General features: G+C 44.8%; 1 protein-coding gene across 5 annotated transcripts in view; it reads right to left on the bottom strand.

The window, feature by feature from the left end:
- Positions 1-1,501: 1,501 nt before the first annotated feature.
- Positions 1,502-20,137, bottom strand: part of TTBK1 (tau tubulin kinase 1) — a 131,554-nt gene continuing 112,918 nt past the window's right edge. For all 5 annotated transcript variants that reach the window (XM_077336848.1, XM_077336839.1, XM_077336854.1 and 2 more), the window contains 2 exons: positions 18,040-19,658; positions 1,502-17,135 (listed from right to left, as the gene is read on the bottom strand). In XM_077336848.1, the coding sequence (XP_077192963.1) occupies positions 16,739-17,135; positions 18,040-19,658 (2,016 nt within the window). In that variant the 3' untranslated portion in view covers positions 1,502-16,738. The remainder of the gene's footprint in view (positions 17,136-18,039; positions 19,659-20,137) is intronic.

The following is a 20,137-nucleotide window of genomic DNA, read 5'->3' as shown; positions in this document are numbered from 1 at the left end:
TTGACTCTTGGCTGCAAGGCATTAGCGAACTTTTTCACTAGGACCTTCCCAACACCTTTAATACAGAAAGGGAACTAGAGGGAACAGAAAGGGAAAGGCCATCACAGGGGGATACAATTGATGGCTTCAGACGGCTCTCAGGAACTGAAGTAGACAAGTTGCTGAGGTCAGTAAGGGTGACCACTTGTCCCCTTGATCCCTGTCCATCTTGGTGACTCAAAATGAGTGACCAATGGATATGAGGCCCCCTGGGAGAGATAGTCAACCTTTCCCTGTCCACAGGGGAGTTCCCAGGAGTGCTGAAGAAGGCAGTGGTCTGTCCCTTGCTGAAAAAAACATTGCTGGACCTGTGGGACCTAGCCAGCTACTGCCTAGTCTTGCATCTTGAGTTTCTGGGAAAGGTAGTTGAAAGGGCTGTGGTGGACCAGTTCCTGGCTTACTTGGATAAAATTTCAGTGCTTGATCCATATCATTCGGGGTTCCGTCCTGGCCACGGGAGAGACGGTGGGGGTCCTCCCCCTCCAGGCCTATCATTGGTCACTTTGGGAGGGGGGTGAATTGATCTGCCCATATAAGGGAGCTTAAAAACAAATAATTAAAAAATAACAAATAAAAAAATCCCAACATACCACAGTGCACCTCAAGAATCCCCAGCAAATGAGATATCTGCTGGCCCTTTGATTTGAACTTTGGACAGTGTTTTCATAGTGTCAGTTGCATTTTCATATGCCTGTTTTCAGCTTTTTAGGGGCTACCTTAGGTTTTAAAGAACTGTTGTTGCAAGATGCTTTTTTGTATGCTGATTTTCTTTTGTTTTTAAGGTGAAGGCATTTGACACTTTTAACATATTGTCTATATTATTGGACTGAAAACTATCCCAAGACTCTTTTATTGACTAATAGGCAGAGTAAAAATTCTTAGATTTTTTTTAAAAGAAGAAGAAAAGTTCAATAGTCTCTTTTGTCTGGGGGCCAAAGCAGGAATCAGGGGAGAACACATGGCTGCCAGTGAGACCATCAGCCTCTCATCTGCTTGGAAATGTTTTGTAAAAGAAGGGGCATAACAATAGGGAGGGCTCTTTAGTTAGTGGCAGGGCATGTGCCTTGCATATGGACAAGTTCCCAGAGATTCTGAAGATGCCTGAGATTCTAAAGATGTCAGGTTACACAGTGCTGAGCTAAATGGACCAATGCTCTAACTTGGTATAAAGCAGTTGCAAGCATAGAGCCAGCTTACATAGGACTGCCAAGTTTCCCATCCAGGCAGTACACAGAGTCAGACCTGCTGGGCTTCAGCAACAGATCTGCATCACTTACCCTCAAGTGCATTCTCTGGGCTGTAGAACCCACTCCAGAACTCCTTGCCATGATATGACTTTCACACACACACACACCATCCTTTGAGGCCTCAAGTTCACACCACTTTCAGCACTTCATATTGTACCTTTGGAAATTATCATGGTTAGCAGTCTGTTAAATAAATGGGAAAAGACACATCAACGAAAAGGTAGGCGAGCTTTTTAATGGCATGATCAAGATTTCCCTTTGAATAACAAATCTAATAATGACCGCTGCTTCTCATACAAACAAGAAATGACATCCTTTTTTTATTAAATCATAATCCGGAGTTACGAAAATGCCAGGTGGATCTGTACACAGACAGCTCTTCTGTGATGCATGCCAGACTGTTATGGCTGAGAGATTTGCCATGCAATTTTAAACCAGATTTTAAAAATTATTTCTTTGTTTGCAGTTGTACATTCTAGTTGCAATGTGTAAAACATTCTACAGCTGCTTCCCTAGAGAATGTGAAGAAGATATGTAGAGAGGATTTACCTTGGTGCCTACTAATGCTTTAGGCCAAGTAGCAGAAATCCTGTCCCCAAGCCAAAATATTCTTCTTGGTTGAATGGGAGACTTTCTTCACATACAGCTGCTCTTTGCTAGGCCATTTCCAAATTTAAGAATAAGTCCTATCATTGAATACCAAGGCAATGATACCTCCATTTCAGTTCCTAATTCAGTCCAAGTGATCAGCCATGTAGGTTACATTATACAGCTCAGTGCCTTTTACAGGTTACATACCTCAAATCCTATCCATTCATCACTCAAGCTGGGTTTTTCATGCCCTCTTACATCTTTTGATTGACATTCATGGTGGAACATCTTGCAGCCATTCTGCAGCTCTGCCTAATCCCAGTTGCAAAAGGGCACCCCCCCCCCCAACTCCTTGCATCGGCTTTGGTGAGGACCTTCCAAGAGAAACTAGGCCTCCCACAAAACCCTTGGATGTTTTAAAAAATCCTCTAGATCCACAAAGACTCTGCTAGCTAGGTTAGCAAACTCTTTCCTGCCTGGCTACAAGCATAAAACGTATGGAGACAGAGAACTCCTGTTTGAAATGTTTGCGTCCCAGAGTGCATCGCAGAATCACAAATACAGCCGACATTAGTGTAAAGGTGGGAATGAAGTTGCTCAACATTATACAGAACCTCTGTCGCTTATTTACAGTTTCCTTTGTGCATAATAGACACACAGATTTCTGGTGCTCATTTCTAAAGGCCAAAGTAGACATTATGGCAGACACTGCCTCCTAAAACAGCCCCACACCCTGGGGTCTCATTCTCACTTCTTCCTCCTTAAATTCTAGTGTGGGAATTTTTGGGAAGGGAATCATGTATACAGCTCTTAGCTCTGTGGGCAAGGGGCAGGAAAAAATGCCCTAGACAGATAGGTAGTAAACATAGGACCCATCTGAGTCGTAACGTCATACCATTCGGCATTTTCCAATCCAGTCTACATATTATTGGCAAGGTATGAGATAATGTAATATCCCCTTATTCACAACATGAGTGATATTCCAGTGGACAATACCGTAGCAGGGAAGTCCTAGATATGCATGTCTACTGTCTTTCTGAAAACAGATTTGGCTTGAAGAGGAGAAAAGCTTAGCAGAAAGTGTGTCTCAAACAATTCCTGACCTCATCAGTGATTAAATTCATGGTATCGCCCAAACCACTGTTCCTTGCCTAACGGTCTCTTGGTCACAAAGGCAAAATTCCAAAGGTCCCCAACAGGCTCAAAAAGGTTGCGGACTTCTAATTCCCAACAGAAAATACCCACAAAATGTAACTTTGCATCACCAGAGAAATCTGCTAAGGAAAAATAAAGGGGGGGGGGGAATATTTCTAGCAGTGAAAATGCACTAAACTGAAAAGGTAATCTTGAAATACTGTTAGTTGTTCACAGTATTGCTCTTTGATTATCTTCTTAGTCTTAATGCTGAACTTGATCTGCTGACTACATTCTTGGTCATTTGCTTGAACATATTCTTGGAATTCTCAGCTATTTTAATATCCATCTTTCCTCTTGTTTTTAAAAAAAACAGCATACAGTTATTTCTGCATGCTAATGCTTGGTTTAAACTATGTTCTTCCTCTTCTTACCCCCTCCACACTCCACGTTCCTTTCCTTTTCCTTTAGATTGTGAACCTATGGGAGATAATCAGATTTTTTTTTTAAACTTATTTTAGGCTGTTTCCAAGTAAACATAAATAGCTGCCTTTAAAAAAATGTTGATTTGTTGGTATGGTAGTCACCCCAATAAAGCTCTGAAGATGTGGCATGCCATTTTTAAATAAATAAATAAATAAATAAATAAATAAATAAATAAATAAACAAACAAACAAACAAACAAACAAACAAACAAACAAACAAACAAACAAACAAACAAATAATGCTCATATCTGACCCACGGCTAGGCTACTTTTCATGCTACAGAAAAGAACTGTGTTGAAATCTTGTGGTCAGGTATGAGAAATTAATATGTGTAACCCCCCACACACCCACACACACAACAGCCATCACTCTCGCACAGTGAAAGAGCTTAAAGTGATAGCTCTATGGAGGCCATTCTAGTTGCATAAAAAATTGTGCGTGGGAGAGGGCAAGGGCTGTTTTGCTAATTGATCTCAAGCTCAGAGGAGCCAGATTTCAGAAGCAAAATACAGGTTGACAAGGATTAAAGGCTCTCCAGAATAGACTGCAAAACAATGTATTTCAAGATCATTTGTACTGATAAATGGTTGGTTTTATTTAGGGTGTCCCCCCTTTACAGCTTTTCCCTGTATTTGCAACATTGCTGTCGACAGTCACCCTTCATGCCATCCCTAGCAAGCAGGGATGTGTGTGTGTGGAGGGGGAAGACTGTGGGCCATTCCGCACCAGGACTTATGTTGCAAATTGGTTTTGGAACGAAAAAACGCCATTTTAGTGGAATTCGTCGTTATGCATACCTGCCTTTGTAGTGGAATCCAGTTGCGTTTCTATCGTTTCCCACAGGTTTCCGGTCTCAGCAAAAATCGCTAGCCAGGAAGCGATGTTTGCCGAGCTTTGTCCCGCCCCTGGCCGTCAATCAAATGAGCAGCCAATGGGCGGCCGTTATCATGCTCCCGAAAAGCCCCTTTCCCTTTAAGGCAGGTTTAAAAAAAACCAACACGTTGCAACGAATCTGCGTTGATTCATTGCAACGGAGAGACCAATCTAGCTAGCAGGTGGCGTGTGAGCTGCCGTTTCATTGTTGCCACGCTCCCCCCGAGTGAAAAAAAATTCCACACACCCCCACATGGCCGCGATTTTCGGCCGAAAATAAAGGGGAAAATAAAGGAAAAATAGACCAGCAAACGGGGCTGGGTGGTGCTTGGTGACTTAAAACAGCTCTAGGGAGGGACTGCAGCCGGGGAAGCCTTGCTGGGTGAATGAAGGCTCGCCGGTTCGTTGATCTCCGCTCATTTCGAGAGAAAAAAATGGCGATCGCTTTGCCGGAAGATCAGAGGAGAGAACCAGGGGGAGGGACTTTACTGAAACCGCAACAATGGTAACGCACAGAAATTTTCCGCTAGTGTTGCAGATTGGTTGCAAGAGTGTAGCGCTTTCCGGAGGGTGAATCCACTTTTTGGGATTTCCCTGAAAGCGCTACAATGAAGCCCTTTTTGCAGATCGGTTTCAGGAGTGTGGCAGATTGTCTACGACGTTGTGCATAACCGCATTTTTGTAGCGATTTCAATTTGCCACACTCCTGCTACAAAGAATCTGTGTGGAATGGTTCTGTCTCTTCCTACCCCATAAGTAACTCTGTTGTGATAATTCTGCAGAAAGGACAACAAGATGGAATGAGAAAAGAAACAGCTACAAGTGGGAGGCTTGAACGGTAAGTGTGGCCCTGAGCAATAGAATTTAAGATGTTCCCCAAAGATCCTCCTGGAGAGCTGTTCATCCCGGCGGGGGGGGGGGGGGGGAGAGAGAAAGATATTCTCCCTACTGTGCTTGAGTTTCCCCACCCAGCTTCCAGTATTAGTAGTTTCTGGGAAGATTTTTCTGTTGAGAAAATGGGATGTTGCAAAGGTTTAAATCCCTTCCCAGCACACGGCCCCAACCTAAATCCTCTTCCAGGTGCTTTTTAAGGTTAAAAAACACAATGAGTGATCCGATGGAAGCCCTCCCATGCAACGTATAGTTTGAGCCTCAGGTGCCAAGAGACTGGGCAAAAGTTTAATAGTATGGGTATTCCAAAATTATCAGCCCAGTGCCACAAAGGGAAAAGCTTTGATGTTCAGTTACTCTCTACTCCTGGGAAGAAGCCTTATGAAAGGGATCTCTGACCTGTACTCATGTTCTGTGTTTTAAACAAATCACTCTTTATGCCACAGTGTAAAGGAAATCTCTAGCTACTGTTGCTGCCCCTTCCCCCAACTCACTGTAAATGCAACACCCCTCACATTCACCTCCTCTCCAAGGGATCTGGCACCCTCCCCCCCACACCCCCCCTAATTTCCTCCCTATTCAGCCCAACAGCCATCCTTTTGCCTTATATGTTACAAGGCCCTTCTACTGTATCTATGCTACTTATTTCCTCTTTGAGTACCATATTTGTACCTAATATACCTTATACATCACAAGGCACTTCAACTGCATGTGATTTTCTTCTCTTTGTGTGCCATGTTTGTACATAATACTGATCCTATGAGGATGGTGGATTATAAATTTTCTTTTCCCCTCCCCACCAAATATCTATCTTAATGCTTCAGAAACAAAAATGCTGCATCCTAGCCATGGTAGAAGACATTTCTGCAAGCCAGAATTGGGGGACAGATATTTTCCAGGTGTTCTCTTCCTACTTCAGAAGCCACACTGCATGTCATGCTATCATGATGTTCACAGTGGTTTGCTGACTTGTCCCCCCCACACACACACACCGCTGGAAGCAATGTAGGTTACAGCAGAAGCGGGGGGGGGGGGGTTCCTGCAAATTCACTTCCTCAAGCACTGCTAGAACCACTCCCTAGTAGTTAGGAGATAAATGTATCTAATTAGGAGAAAGATGTATCTACCTGCAAGGAGTTCTCCTGGGTGGTGTCCACTGATGTGCAGCTGCCATTCATTCCAAAAACAGAGCTTGCCCAGAAGAATTTCCTACTTCCCAGAAGGCAGGGAAATCATTGCTATTCAGATATGTTTTTTCACAGATGTGCTTACACCACCTCTTGGTTGCTATTCCACAATACTGATCAGGTATACCCTTTACCATTATTACAATACCGCCTCAAGGCAACTTCTCCCCAACTTCCAGTAATAACTAGCATCATCCCTCATACAGTTCTGGCCTCCAGATCTTTAAACGCAACTTGCATCGAAAATATGTTGCTAGTATGGAAACTCAGTGTCATGTGTTGGGACCACATAAAAAGCACTACTACAAGGTTGGTGTGAGGATGTCATGTTTCAACTGGTGGTAATGTGACAGAAGTGCAGAGCAGCCCTATATGTAAATTAGCTGTACTTACTTTCATTAGGCAAAAATCACAGGGTATCCAATACGGTTGTCACGATAATGGTCTAGGTGAGGCCATGTTCCAGTGCTGACAAACAATTTAGTATGCATCTTTCTGGCCCTTTTCCTGTGGATTAGCTGGAACAGTACTGAAAGTCAGTCGTTATGACCTTTGTTATCTCTGATTGTCAGTAGGAACCCTACCCGGTAGAGTCCACAAAACCTTGCAAATCCCATCAGCTGTATCCCCAACCTCAACTACAGAGGAACTCTGGCAACCTGGACTTCTTTTGCAAGTGAGACCAACAGCAGTCTTTGCCGTTCCTTTCTTTATAGCAGTGGTTCTCATTGTGGGGGTCACGACCCCTCAAGAGGTTGTTCAGCCCTTTCCCAGGGGTTGGCAGTGACTGCAGCGGCAGCAGCCACATGGCCTCCTCCACACAGCCTCGGAGCTCATGGAGGCCTTGGAAGAGGCCAGCGCCAAGGCGAGCAGGAGCGGCAGTGGTGCACGTACGGCCATGCACACATGTGTGCGTATACCACCGCCACCCCTGCTGTAGGGGCCGCAGCATTAGGGCAGTTGAGAACCACTGCTTTATAGACTCAGCTTTCTCAGCCAAGGTTTCATCAAACCTTGGGGTTTCTTGGCAACCCTGGGTTTCCCAAATGGATGGAAGTTAATTTTTAATATATTTTTACCATTTGTTAAACATTAATCAGGTGATATGACCACATATTGTCATGTTGACCCATCCACCCCTCCCCAAATGGCCAGGATTCTTCTCTGCATGGAACACAGAAAGCCCCCAAGTTTAATGGGAGCTTCCATACCATAGGTTGGCTCTAGACTAATATGGGAATTTTCATTTATTCCCCCTTCCCACTGCGGATTGTCTTCCTGTAATTGGTCAGGGTCCCCATTCTTCCAGGAACAGAATATGGGCACCTGGATGTTTCCCCTGGTGAGGCAAACAGTAGCTCCACAGGGCTGTTCCAAGTCGAAAAACAACATGGCAGAAAGACTCCCCTCGCACACTATCGTCATATTCTAAATCAGGCCTACTACATTTACAGAAGGAAATGTTGAGCCATTCGTTCTGGGAGTCCCCATCATCATGTCTGTCTTGGTCCACAGACCCAGCAATAAAGGTGCTGCTTTTCTGTGATCAACTCACATTGCCATGGCATTCACATCCTGCCCCCCAGTTGCATAGAAGTATATCACAGAACCCACAAGGCTGGGAGGAGGCACCTGGAGGTCTAAATAAATAACTAATAGGACAGTAGAGGAGACAGGCAGTACACTGTGACTTGTGGAGACACCCTGGGTTGTGGCCTCAGTGGGTTTTTGGGCAAGGCTTTCTGCACGGCCTGTGTATGTATTCTTTTCTAGCAACTCACTCTTTCTATTTAAAATTTTCCCAACTTTAAGTCACACTCTAATATAACCAACTCAGGGCATAAAACTAAGGGCATCCCATGGCCTGAAGTTCCTGCAATATTCATGCACCTGCACACAGTTGCAGAAGCCCATCTAATAGAGCTATACAGACAGGAGCTGGCATGATTTTTAACAAATGGGTCACCAGAGGCAGGAAGGCGGTTTAAGCCCTGCCCCAGTTGAGGACTGTATGCCCCTTTTTATCTTCTCCCATATACTAAATGGTTGCCATTCCCACCTAGTGGCAAAACAACTCATTGCATATGGGGACAAATGTGCACTCTGAAAAAATCTGCTCTTCATGTCAAAAGTAGAGGGCCACTTATAAGGTACCCTGGGGGACAGATACCTTGTTGGACCATTGATATTAGCAGACCCATTTCTGAGAGCTACTAAATATAAAAGAGAATTTGGATATATAAGATATATGTCTTAAAATAAAAGGTTGATTGCTGAAGACTAATTTTGATAGTAATCTTTGTAGAAACCAACTTTAAAGAAATATAATAACTAGTATAAAAGCCTATTTAAAAATGGGCTTTGAAAGGGGCTGCAGGCAGGAGGGCATGAGAGGGTGGCTGCGGCTCCCTTTGGCCCGCAAAGCAGGCTAAAGGGAGTGGGAAGCTCCCCCGCCGGCAGTGACAGGGTTTTGCAGCCTGCAGGGAGGCTGCAAACTCTCCCCCCCCCCCTGGCTCCTTCCCAGCAGGAGCATACCTGTGGGCTGCAAAGGGCTGTCACAGCCTCTCTACCCGTGGGCGACAATGGAGGTCACAGCCACAAGGCTTCTAGCAGGCAAAGAGGGAGGGTGGGAGCAGGAGGGGAAGGGCCAACCAGGGTGGACCTGGATGGACAGGGCCCCGGACAGTTTCCTCCCAGGAGGCTGTTTCCCAAATATATATATAAATAGTGTTAAGGATATTGATAAAGTATCACTGATGAAGTAATACAAAAACGAGACTGTACCTAGGAACTCGTTCTGCTTCTTTCTGTCTACGCATCTTCAGCCGACGGGTCGTCTGCCCCTGCTGTGTGCACAGCAACAAATTTAATAATGTGAGTTCTGTATTTAATCATTATAAGGCTGCCCCATGGCTTTGTTCTGCTAGCAACACACAGGCATCTGTACAGAGAAGGAACTTATTTCACTCACTCAGTAAAAAAATACTGGCAGAAAATATCTCATTAGATAAATGGCAAAATAAGATAAGGCAATTTATGATTTTGGAAAAGTTAACTAAGAACATTAAGGTATTTCAAGGGGGGGAAGAATGAGGCTTTCAATGAAACTTGGATCAATTTGGAAAATTACTTAAAGAATGTTTCAGAATGTAATATAAGTAAAATGATAATGTAGTGGGAGATGTAAGATAATGAGCAATGGATTTGAATTTTAACAATGACATCTTAATAGGATTGGAATGAATGAAGTTTCAGATTTAAAAAAACAATGGCATTCAGAAAACATGGCAATTATGGGTCTAGCAACAGGGTAAGCCAATCTTTTTTAGAGCCTCTAACTGCAGCCCTGACACATGAATATTAAGCATTATGAAGCTTTTTCTAGCATAAAGATGAGTCAAGGGTTTTACTAAGTTTCTGCAGGGCCTGCTACACTAAAATCAAAGAGACAGGAATGGTAAAAATATAACCTACAAAAAGGGCCATGGGTAGAAACACTTCACTATCATTTGCTTCTTCTAGCCACAGACTAAAATGAAGTCTGCAAACCCTGATTTGCATTAGCTATGAATAACATCTGCACTGAGTAAACCAGGGGTAGTCAAACTGTGGCCCTCCAGATGTCTATGGACTACAGTTCCCATGAGCCCCTGCCAGCTGTCCACAACCCCTGGTCTGGGAACCGGGACCGGTACTGGTCTGTGGATCAGTCGGTACCAGGCCACGACTCCTACTCGTCCTCCTCCCTGGCTACTGCCTCAGGGGCTGCCCTGCCACTCTGCCACCGGCTCACCTTTGGTGCTCTCCAGCAGCTGCCATGGCTGGGGCTCCCCCTCAGCGTGGCACTGCACAGCTGCTGCTGGCAGCGTCCCCCAGTGGGTGGCAGGAAGTCAGGGGAGCTGGTGAGAAATCAAACGGAGCAGGGGCTCAGGCAGTGGCGGAGATGTCCCTCGGTAAAAGACTACACCCCCCCCCCCGGGCCTCAGTAATATTGTCAAGCGTTGACCGGTCCCTGGTGATAAAAAGGTTGGGGACCACTGGTTTATGCGACAACATAGTTCATGCCAACTATGGTTAGGTGTGTATTGAGGCAGAATGGGACAACTAAACTGGAATTTTTTAAAACCCAGTATTAAGAAGACACACATCCTTTCCTCGCTATATTATAGGTTGAACCATCATGGTTCTAGCTTACAGAAAATGTAGCTGAGTGACTAATCTAGCCCTGTCACTAGCAAATATATTTATGTGAACAATCATTATACCCAAATCTGGAGTAATTGCCTATGCAGCTACAAAAACACGAAAGAAAAGTAGTTGTAGAGAGTGATATGAAACGTCCCATGGACTTCCAAAAGTCATAGTTACCATGGAGAAGATGCTGGCCTCCCTGCCTGAAAGTCTCCCCGCAAGCAACATGTTTACACTCAGGATGTCTCCCCCAGCAGAAATGTATAAAACAAGACATCTATGGTGGTTTTATTTAGACAAGCTGAATTCTAAATCCAGATTTTAAATTTTAAACTTGTATTATATTATTTATCTTGTATTCTGTTTTTATTGTAAGTCCCCCTGAGCCCCCCTGGGGAATGGCGGAGTAAAAATCTTTAAACCGCACCTGCGGAGCAGATTAAATAAAAGGGTAAGGACTGTCTGGGAGGAATTAGGGCAGGCCCTGTCTGGGATAAAAACTCAGAGGGCCCTCTAAGTGTCCATCCAGGCCCGAGCAGCCAATGGGGAGCCGCACGAAGCACGGCTCCCCATTGGCTGCTTCGCCCGGCCGGAGACTCACCATGCAGACTGAACTGGCACCCCGCACGGTGAGTCCTCTGGCCGGGGTGCTCCTCCTCCTGTTTCTCCCGGCCGCAGGAGCAGCCTCGCCACGTCATAGACGCGGTGAGGCCACTCCTGCGGCCGGGAGAAGCACCAGCCATGCTCCTGGGTGGGAGGGGGGCGCTCTGCCTTCTCCCGGCCGCTGGAGCGGCCTCACCATGTCGGAGACGGCCGCCAATGCTCTGCTGTGGGGGGGGGGGCGCTTTGACTTCTCCCGGCCGCCGCCAATGCTCCGCGGTTCTAGCACCCGCTGTTTTGTGAGAACAGCGGGCTTTATTTCTAGTCAAATAATACAATTTTAAAAAATTAAAAATAAGAATAAAGTTTGATCAAAAAACAAATGCCATATATATGAGACTGAATTGTTTTTGAGCTAGACATTCTTCTCTATGGCCTCAAATGGCTTCCTAGAGCCACTATTTCCCTGAATGAGGGAAATATACTGGCAAATGTTTGATTCTAGAAGAATGACTTACAGGGAATTGGCTGACTCTTTCTCCTGGTAGTTCTAATCCAAATGGGAAGAGCTGTGGTTAAAGAGCAAATTATTTGCTGGGAGCCCATTGAAGAATTTGTCAGCCTCTCCTGTGATTTGATACAGTCTCCCCAAAATTAATGTGGAAGCATTTCCTGATCCTTCTGAAGATTGTTCTGTGTCAGTTGCCTTTCAAACATGCCCCCAATGACCATACCAGGGTTTGAATTACATGGTACTTGGTCACAGAGCAATCCAGACAGCCTGGCATTCACCCCCCTCCCCAAAAAAAGGTAATATAAGGTTGTAAACCAGAATGCTGTTTGAAATTCTGCACAAGTATAGAAAATCCACAAGATTTAGTACTGAACACAACATTCTATTTCCTGAGAGTTTAAAAAATAAGCTTCTAGTTCTTATGGCTGCAACGCCTCAAGGCGTTGAAGCAATATCTGTCAGAGGAGAGTTCAGGGACATTTCTAATGAGTTTCAATATCCCAGAGAGTCCATTAGTTCTCCCTGTGACTAACCAAGAATAAACAAACAAGAAAAACATGTAAATATGCTTACTTTGCATAATGTAAGAAGGTTGCAGTATCTATTGGTACAGAATTTGGGTTACCGGACTCCTTCATTTCAGCCCAGATAGCATGCAATCTGGCACAATGTACTGCAAAAGGGGTCAATGCAACCATTTAATAAATGAATTCATATAAACATACAAGTCTTATTAAATGGGAGCATGCTATCAACTCCCATGTGAATCAAATTTCAAGGTTTGTGTGGGAACTAATTAGGGCATGCAGAATGATAACACTGAGTGGACCATTGCAGAATTTAGCATGTGATGATGTTGACATAACATTCCTTAATGGGAAGGCAACTGTAAGCCGCTTTGAGCCTCCTTCGGGTAGGGAAAAGCAGCATATAAGAACCAAATCTTCTTCTTCTTCTTCCTTCTTCCCATGCAGCTTGGGGAATGGGGATTTGAACAGAATACCACCAAAGAGAAACAAGTTCAGCAGCGTCTGTCTACCCTTCCTGTTTCCCAACCAAATCAAAGGGGAAGAAACGCCACAGAAAACTCCATGTAACATATAGCGTTAAACCACAGACATGAAACTCGGAGTAAGTTGAGTACAGTGATGATTAGAGGTTTGCATTGCAACCTGAGCACATTCACTCAGAAGACTATTTTGTTATGCGTCTTTGTTATGTATGTGATTTCTTTAACCTGTCTGTTGGCTGTAGGGGTGCCAGGCCAGAGCTGGCAACTCCCAGGAGGAAATGAGAGGCAGGACCTGGTATGCCTGCACACTCAAGTAACTTCTGGCAAAAACCAGGTGACATGGTGGACACCCAGCATTTTGCAAAAATTCTATGCATTTGTTTCTTTCCCCTTGCCCATTTCATCCCATCAGCGCCCAAGGCACCAGTGGACAGCAAGGCCAGATACTAGGAGGCCTCCTGCTACAGTGGGTGGACTGGTATCCCTAACTGGATTATGCCAGTTGGCTGTGAAGGAAACAGGCCATGCTAGTTCCAGAGTTATGCGGGAAGGACAAACAAAGCTGATGTTAAAACAATAGGGAAGTGATGCCACCAGGATGTTCATGATATGCCTTTGGGGATCAAGTGGCCTACAGAAATATTGATACTGGCCTAAAAGATAATGTAGTAGTTACAAGAATCTATTCAAGTAAGGGGTTTAATAGTTTACCTGGCATAGAGGGATACCAAGACTGTTGTACAGAGATCAGAGATACAAAACCATTAATCCCAGACTGGGAAGCCAGAAAGGAGAAGAGGAGAGAGCAGGAATGGACAGGGCTCAAGACCCAGCTATTGAGGGCAACCTGATGCAACACCAGAGAATTTCCTGATCTGTCACTTCTTATGAAAGGCTTTAGAAAATTGTCACAATTATGTTACATTATCCTTCCAAATTTCAACCTGTCTCAACCTACACAGGACAGGCATTGGTGTCATCCGGTGTGACTTGGCTACCAATATCAATGGCATATACTCAATACTTTCTCTTTTATAGTCTTCCTGCATCTTCTGCACTTCCTAGTCCTCCTACAACATCTGCCATATTTCCCAAATTCCTGCCACAGTTCTTGGATAACTGTGAACTTGCTCTCAAGTAATGTGAATATTTATAATATAACTCAAAAACATTCCTCCACTTTTCATGTGAGTGAAGAGTAACTACCACAATCTACCTAATAGCACCTTTAGAACTTACTGTGGATTCAAAATCTTGGGGCACCAACTACTGTGTCATACTATATGCAAATCTTGATCTGCCTCTCTAGGGGGAATTACTATGAATGGGTATTATTTAGTAAGTCTGACAGGCTCAACCCACATTTAGAATGTGTTCCAAAGGCTATAGCGAGCCACTATTTCATGACATCTGTCTGTCCTATGAAAACAGCCATTAGAATTTAATATTAAACAGTTTGGACAGAAATTCATGAATGCTAAAAGAAAGAAAAGCCACTTTCAAAAGAAGCGGCAGTCTGAAAGAAAGGTTTTGGTGGTTGTGTCATTGATTTTTGCCAAGGTTAAAAAGACGTGAACAAAGTCAAAGATGTGGACCATGAAAAAATCTCCCATTTGTAGACTTTGTGGCCTGCAACACTGCAAAACCAAGGGAATCTCATGCACAGTACAGAGAGAGAGCTTGAACCCCAGAATGTGGAGTTCTGGGATATAAATACAGTGTAAAAACAGGGAGGAAAGGGAGAATACTGTGAGGGTGTGAAGTGATCAGTCTTGAAACCCAATTCCAACAACTCTCTTAGAAAACGTGCTGCAGATCCAGCTGCCCAAACACAATCCGGTGGCTCTGTCTACATGCACACAGAAAACTGGTATACACGCTTTAAACAGGTTTAGTTGTTTTGATTCCCATCCATCTCCAGGAAGTCTGAAAACTAGAATTCTTAATAAAATCAGAGTCAAGTAGCACCTTTAAGACCAACAAAGTTTTATTCAGGGCGTGAGCTTTCGAGTGCAAGCACTCAAATAAATCTTTGCTGGTCTTAAAGGTGCTACTGGACTCTGATTTTATTGTGCTACTTGACCAACACGGCTACCCATTTGTATCTAACTAGAATTCTTGTGACACACAATCAGCCCCCTCACAAGACTACAGTTTCCAAGGCTTCTTGACAAGAAAGCCACGACAGTGAGATTGATCTTTTCATTTAGCAGCTGAAACATGCCCGCTCCAGTGGTGTGAACTTGATCTTAAGAACCTTTTGACAAATAGCTACCAGAGATTTGCTCCTCTAATTCCAAAGGAATGACCAGCAGACCCTCCTCCCAAGGAAGCAAGTAATAGCACCAGCAATCCTTTCTACCTGTCAAATAAGCAGCTGAAGTCCGAGTATAACTGAATGGGTTGACCAGGCTCCCATCCCTTTCCTGGGAGTTGGGGGAATACCCAGAATTAACTAGCACCCTCTGAATGCCTCTGCTCAGGTCTCCCATTTAACACTTCATGCTGCTGGCTCTAGACTCATGCAGATGTTAGCACCTCAGCGTGCTTCCTCCTTTTAAACTTTACCGTACCACTGCAATGGCTCACTTTTTAATGCAGTCCATGATCCTGAAGCTTGTAGCCTTTGTATAATTCCCCTTCCCTGGCTCTGTCAGCACATTCGCATCTTCTGTTTCTTAGGTCGGAGCATGGGAAGGGGATACATGGAACTGACCTTCCCGAGTCAACCAGATCCAGCCACCTCATCAAGACATTCACAGAGCACCAGCAAGTGCCAGTCCTTTAATCAGCTTCTTTGAGGCATACCAGAAAATCATCACACACACCCAACCTACAGCCAACAAGAGGTTCATTGCTGTCTTTCCCAAGCAAGCAGATGCCACCGTCACAAGGCAATTGAACACAGGAAGCCCAAGGAAAGGTCCCTGAGGCCACATACATGCTCAAGAGAGCACCACTGCTGGTGGAAACCCAGTTGTGCAGGAGAGCAGTAGTATCTGATTCCCAGAGCTTTACATTTGGAATTAGAGGGAACCCTACATGCTGGAACCAGTCTCCATAGGTAAGATTTTGAGACGTAGAGGTAATTTTGCCTGCACCTGACTCTATTTCTGCCAGGAAGGAGTCTACCCTAGAACACTTTCACCATTGCCTCGTGAGTAGTTAATCCACGGCTGAACAAATGTCCCTCCATGCCACTGTTTATTAGAGCAGCTGCTTACTTGCAGGGAAAAAATCCCTTTCCCTAACAGGCTCCTCTCCCCTGCCACACCCTCATCAGGCCTGCTGGCTAAGCCAAGCTATTCCAGATACCAATTCCAGGGAACGCACCTCCTCTCCCCCCGGGCACCAGTTTCAGTCACACATTCTCCTTGCTTAGTGTCTGAGGGCAGACAATCACTGAGTTTGGTTTGTGTCAGGGTAGCAAATACAACAGATGGGTAGACAGGCAGCAAATGTCAGAGTCACACATCAGAAGGGCCAGGAAAGGCCAGGGCAAAGGGATGGGGATGGTGGGTCATTCAGACAACCGAGAAGTTCATCCCTAGACTCCTCTTCCAGGGGGATGCAGCCCTTTAATCTCTCCACTGCTTTTGGCCCACGCTGTGTTCTAAGCCATCTCCCCTACCAACCTGGTCAGGTTTCTTGTGGTATTGCTGGCTGAGGAAATGAAAATATGGTGTGAGAGAAAGAAGGGCCAGGCACTAGGCAGGCTGCTGGAGTCATTGCTTGGTGGCTGGCAATAGCAAGCAAGCATGAGCTGGCCAAGAAGGTCTCGGTCAGGGAGGAGCTGGATTGAGACAGCGTGGGTACGTGGGCGAGGGAAGCGCTGAAGTACAGCTAGCTGCTTGTATTTCCAACAGGTAAGGCTGTGCTGCGGGCAACTTGAGTGTATACTATAACGCAGAGGTTTCTCCAGCCTGGCAAGATGGTAGGTTGATAGATCAAAGTGGCTGACAGCAGCAGATCATTATCTAGCAGTCGCTTTGCCTTCCTGGGATACCTGTCTTCCTTTGGTTGCTGGAGTCTGAGCCTTTCCTCTTTGTCCCTTTCTGATTATGCCTGGTGACACAGGGGTGTCGCCCAGCAGCCCTGCCTGAACTCTGGATGGAACTGTGGAAGGAGGTTGGACCCGCGGAAGAGTGGTCCCTGGCCTATGCTGTCGGGATGGCGATGGGCTTTCTTTTCGGGACAAGGACTGGCTTTTGGGGGAAGCACTGAGGTTTCTTGGAGGGAGAACTGGACTCCTGGGTAGAGCACGGATTACTTTCCTCAGACTGCTCCGCTGGGGAGGCGCAGCAGGACTTTGTGTTAGTTTTATTCGCGGGTCAACGGATACATTCCCAGATGATCTGTGCCCCTGAAGCCTGCAAGAAGAGAATAAAAAGAAAGAGGAGAGAGGTCTTTTTATGGCCAGACTTCAGGTACTAGTTCGTTCAAATTAGATTTACAATTGATAATGCACAGCTAAGGTAGAGCTACAGGTGATAATACATAGCTGAGTGAACAATGGTCAGGTTTTCTGTTGAAGCACAGAAAAAGAAGGGCAGTCAAGCATTTGATGGACACAACTAAGCTTAGTTCACACACAAAGTGGGACCTCATCTAATACTGCTCCGAGCCAGGAATGTCCCCATAGGATGGGTAGTCTTGGCTCCCAGAGAACAACTAGCCTGGAATCTTTGGTAGCTACAGAGATATTGAAAAGTATTTTTAGCATTGTATTTCCTCAGCATATATACATCCCACCAAGTCAGTCAGGCTGTGTAGCTAGACAGAAAGATCTCCAATACATGAGCAGATACCCTGTCTGAAAGAAGGGACCTGAGTCTTGTCTGAAAGAAGGGACCTGAGTCTTGCAGATGAACTAACTATTACTATTACTATTATTATTATTATTATTATTAGTAGTAGTAGTAGTAGTAGTAGTATTATCATCATCATTATTATTATTAGATTTATAGCCCGCCACTCCCTTGCAGCTCATGGCGGGTAACAATATCACAAATCCCCATTAAAACCCCATAAAAACAATAATAACATTGCCAATATTGCCGGCATAGCAAGAATGGCAGCTCAACTTCCCCCCCCCCTCCCTCCCACTACTAGCGGGTGGAGAGGAGGTCCTGATGATGTTTTGCTTCGGGTCCAGAACCAGAGTTCCCGGGAGAGGCATAGAGGTGCATAGAAGAGGTGCTGGCCCAAGAATTAGCCACCTGCAATCATGAAATCTTCGTAAGAAGATATTAGGACCTTTCTCATGGATCTTACCTGTTTACCAAAGCTGTGTCTCCTGGACTGCTACTTAGTGCTGGTGGAGGGTGAGCAGAAGGGCTCCCATGTTTCAGTTCTATCACAGGTGGCTTTAGGGGCATGATGGGACGAGGGATTCTACTCTTCATATTTAAACTTCTTTCTTCCCTCTTGGCCAGGGGAAATTTCTCCTGACTCCCAATTTTCCTTGGGACAGAATCATCTGAATCATGGGTGTCCTCTTCAGAGCCAGTGGCTGAAAGGGTTTCTGAAGCTCGCCGTCTCTCTTCACTGGAAGAAGCGGAAGATGAAGCTCCTGAAGCCAACCTGAGTAGACGGTTTTGCCTTTTCTCCATCACAAGGCGCACCAAATCCTGCTGTTTCAGTCTCTTGTACAGCCTTTCTTTGCCTGAGTGTGATGCTGAAAGATCTGAACCAGTGTCTTCTTCTGAGAGCAAGATGGGAATTCGGCTTCTGTACCTAATATTCAGGGGCTTTCTCATACTCTCCTGTGAAGAATCTGGGAGAATTTCAGTTTGTTTAAGGTATTCTGTTGCACAGATTTTCTTTTCAAAGCCAGGTTCTTCTGAAACTAGTTTGTCAGGTTCTTCCATATCTAATTCATGGGAAATTTTGCCTCTAAGTTCCAGCTCATCCTCATCCTCTTCCACTTTAGTAATACCATTGAGAAGTACTGCCTGTTCTGCCATAAGTTCAGAAGAGGTTTCAATGTGATTCACTGAGAAAGCACAGCTTTCCATTTCTCCCCCTTCCAGGCCTGAATTCACACTCCCATTTTCCACCAAGACCTGGTTTTCCTCCAGCTGTTCTTCAACAATTATCTCTTCAAACTGCCCTGAAAGGCAGTACTCTTCATGCCTCATTAGCTGACCACCGGAAGACATAATATTTAAATGGGTCTTTTCAGCAATATGAACAAATGTACGCTCAACTTTGGTAAAGGGGGAAGAAGTTGTGGCTGATGCAGTGAGAGGCTTTGGTTCTGACTTTAGGATGGAGGAAAGGGTTCCTGGCTCTGACACATCAAGCTGGCTCCCCATAGGCTGTGGTCTCTCACTCTGAGGTGTCAGTGCAGCAAGAGTCCCAAGATCAACATCAGGAGCCAAGTCTGCATTCACAGGAGATTTCTTTATGTCACCTGGTGAAAAGAGTACTAATGTTTTGGAGCCTTCCTCAAGTTCCAAGTCACCTTCTGCAGCTGAAGCTCGGCCCTTGGATTCCTTTTGGTCATCAGCCAAGAGGGTAGATGGTGCACCTTCCTGACTGCGCTCAGTACTCTTCTGGCTCACATCACTGCTTGAATCACTGTGCATGTCAAGCTCTTCCCCTAGCTCACCAACATCTTCTTCATCTTCATCCTCTTCTTCTTCTTCCTCCTCCTCCTCTTCTTCCTCTTCCTCCTCCTCCTCATATCTGCCATTTGCTTCTAAATGGGCTGCAGATGGCTTATAAGGAGCAGTTAAGACAACATTTGAGAAATCCACCTTCTTTATGCGTTGGAGGATTCTAGATCTTTCCCTATTTTCTGACACATCCCTTTTGAAGTCTTGATAAGGCAAACTTAAAGGCACCACCTTGGGGAGACCATTCATCTCAAAAGGCTTCAGCATAAACACCTGGAACAATAGACACAAAAACAATGTGATTATCTTGGAGAACCTTAAAACTATGTGAACAATGGCATGTTACATGGTGCTGATCTCATCTCTTTGGGAGACATAGAAGCAAAGCAGACTCTAGACAGAACAAAGCAACACAAAATCAAATCTAGAAATTTTAAGAAGACTTTACAGAGATTAGTGTGTCGTTAGGCATATTGGAAGGTACATTACCAGTGCCACACAATATTAAAGACCAGTTCATTCCCTCCTCAGTTCATTCTCTTGAATAATCTCTCTTGAGTGCCCAGCCCATGATGCTGAGAAGAGGGAATAAGATTCCCAACTCAACCTGGCAAACGCAAGCAAGAGATAGTACTTCTCCTCTGCTACTAGTGTGATATCTGATGAACACAAGGCAACAATGCAAAGGTTATCATTTACTTAATAAACTAGTCAGTCTTATGGTCATAATGTAAAACAAAATGCACACAAAG

Source organism: Paroedura picta, chromosome 1 (genome assembly GCF_049243985.1).
Source record: "Paroedura picta isolate Pp20150507F chromosome 1, Ppicta_v3.0, whole genome shotgun sequence".
In the NCBI taxonomy this organism is placed as follows: Eukaryota; Metazoa; Chordata; class Lepidosauria; order Squamata; family Gekkonidae; genus Paroedura; species Paroedura picta.
The sequence above is the reverse complement of the archived record's forward strand: the minus strand, read 5'-3'. Positions and strand labels throughout refer to the sequence as shown.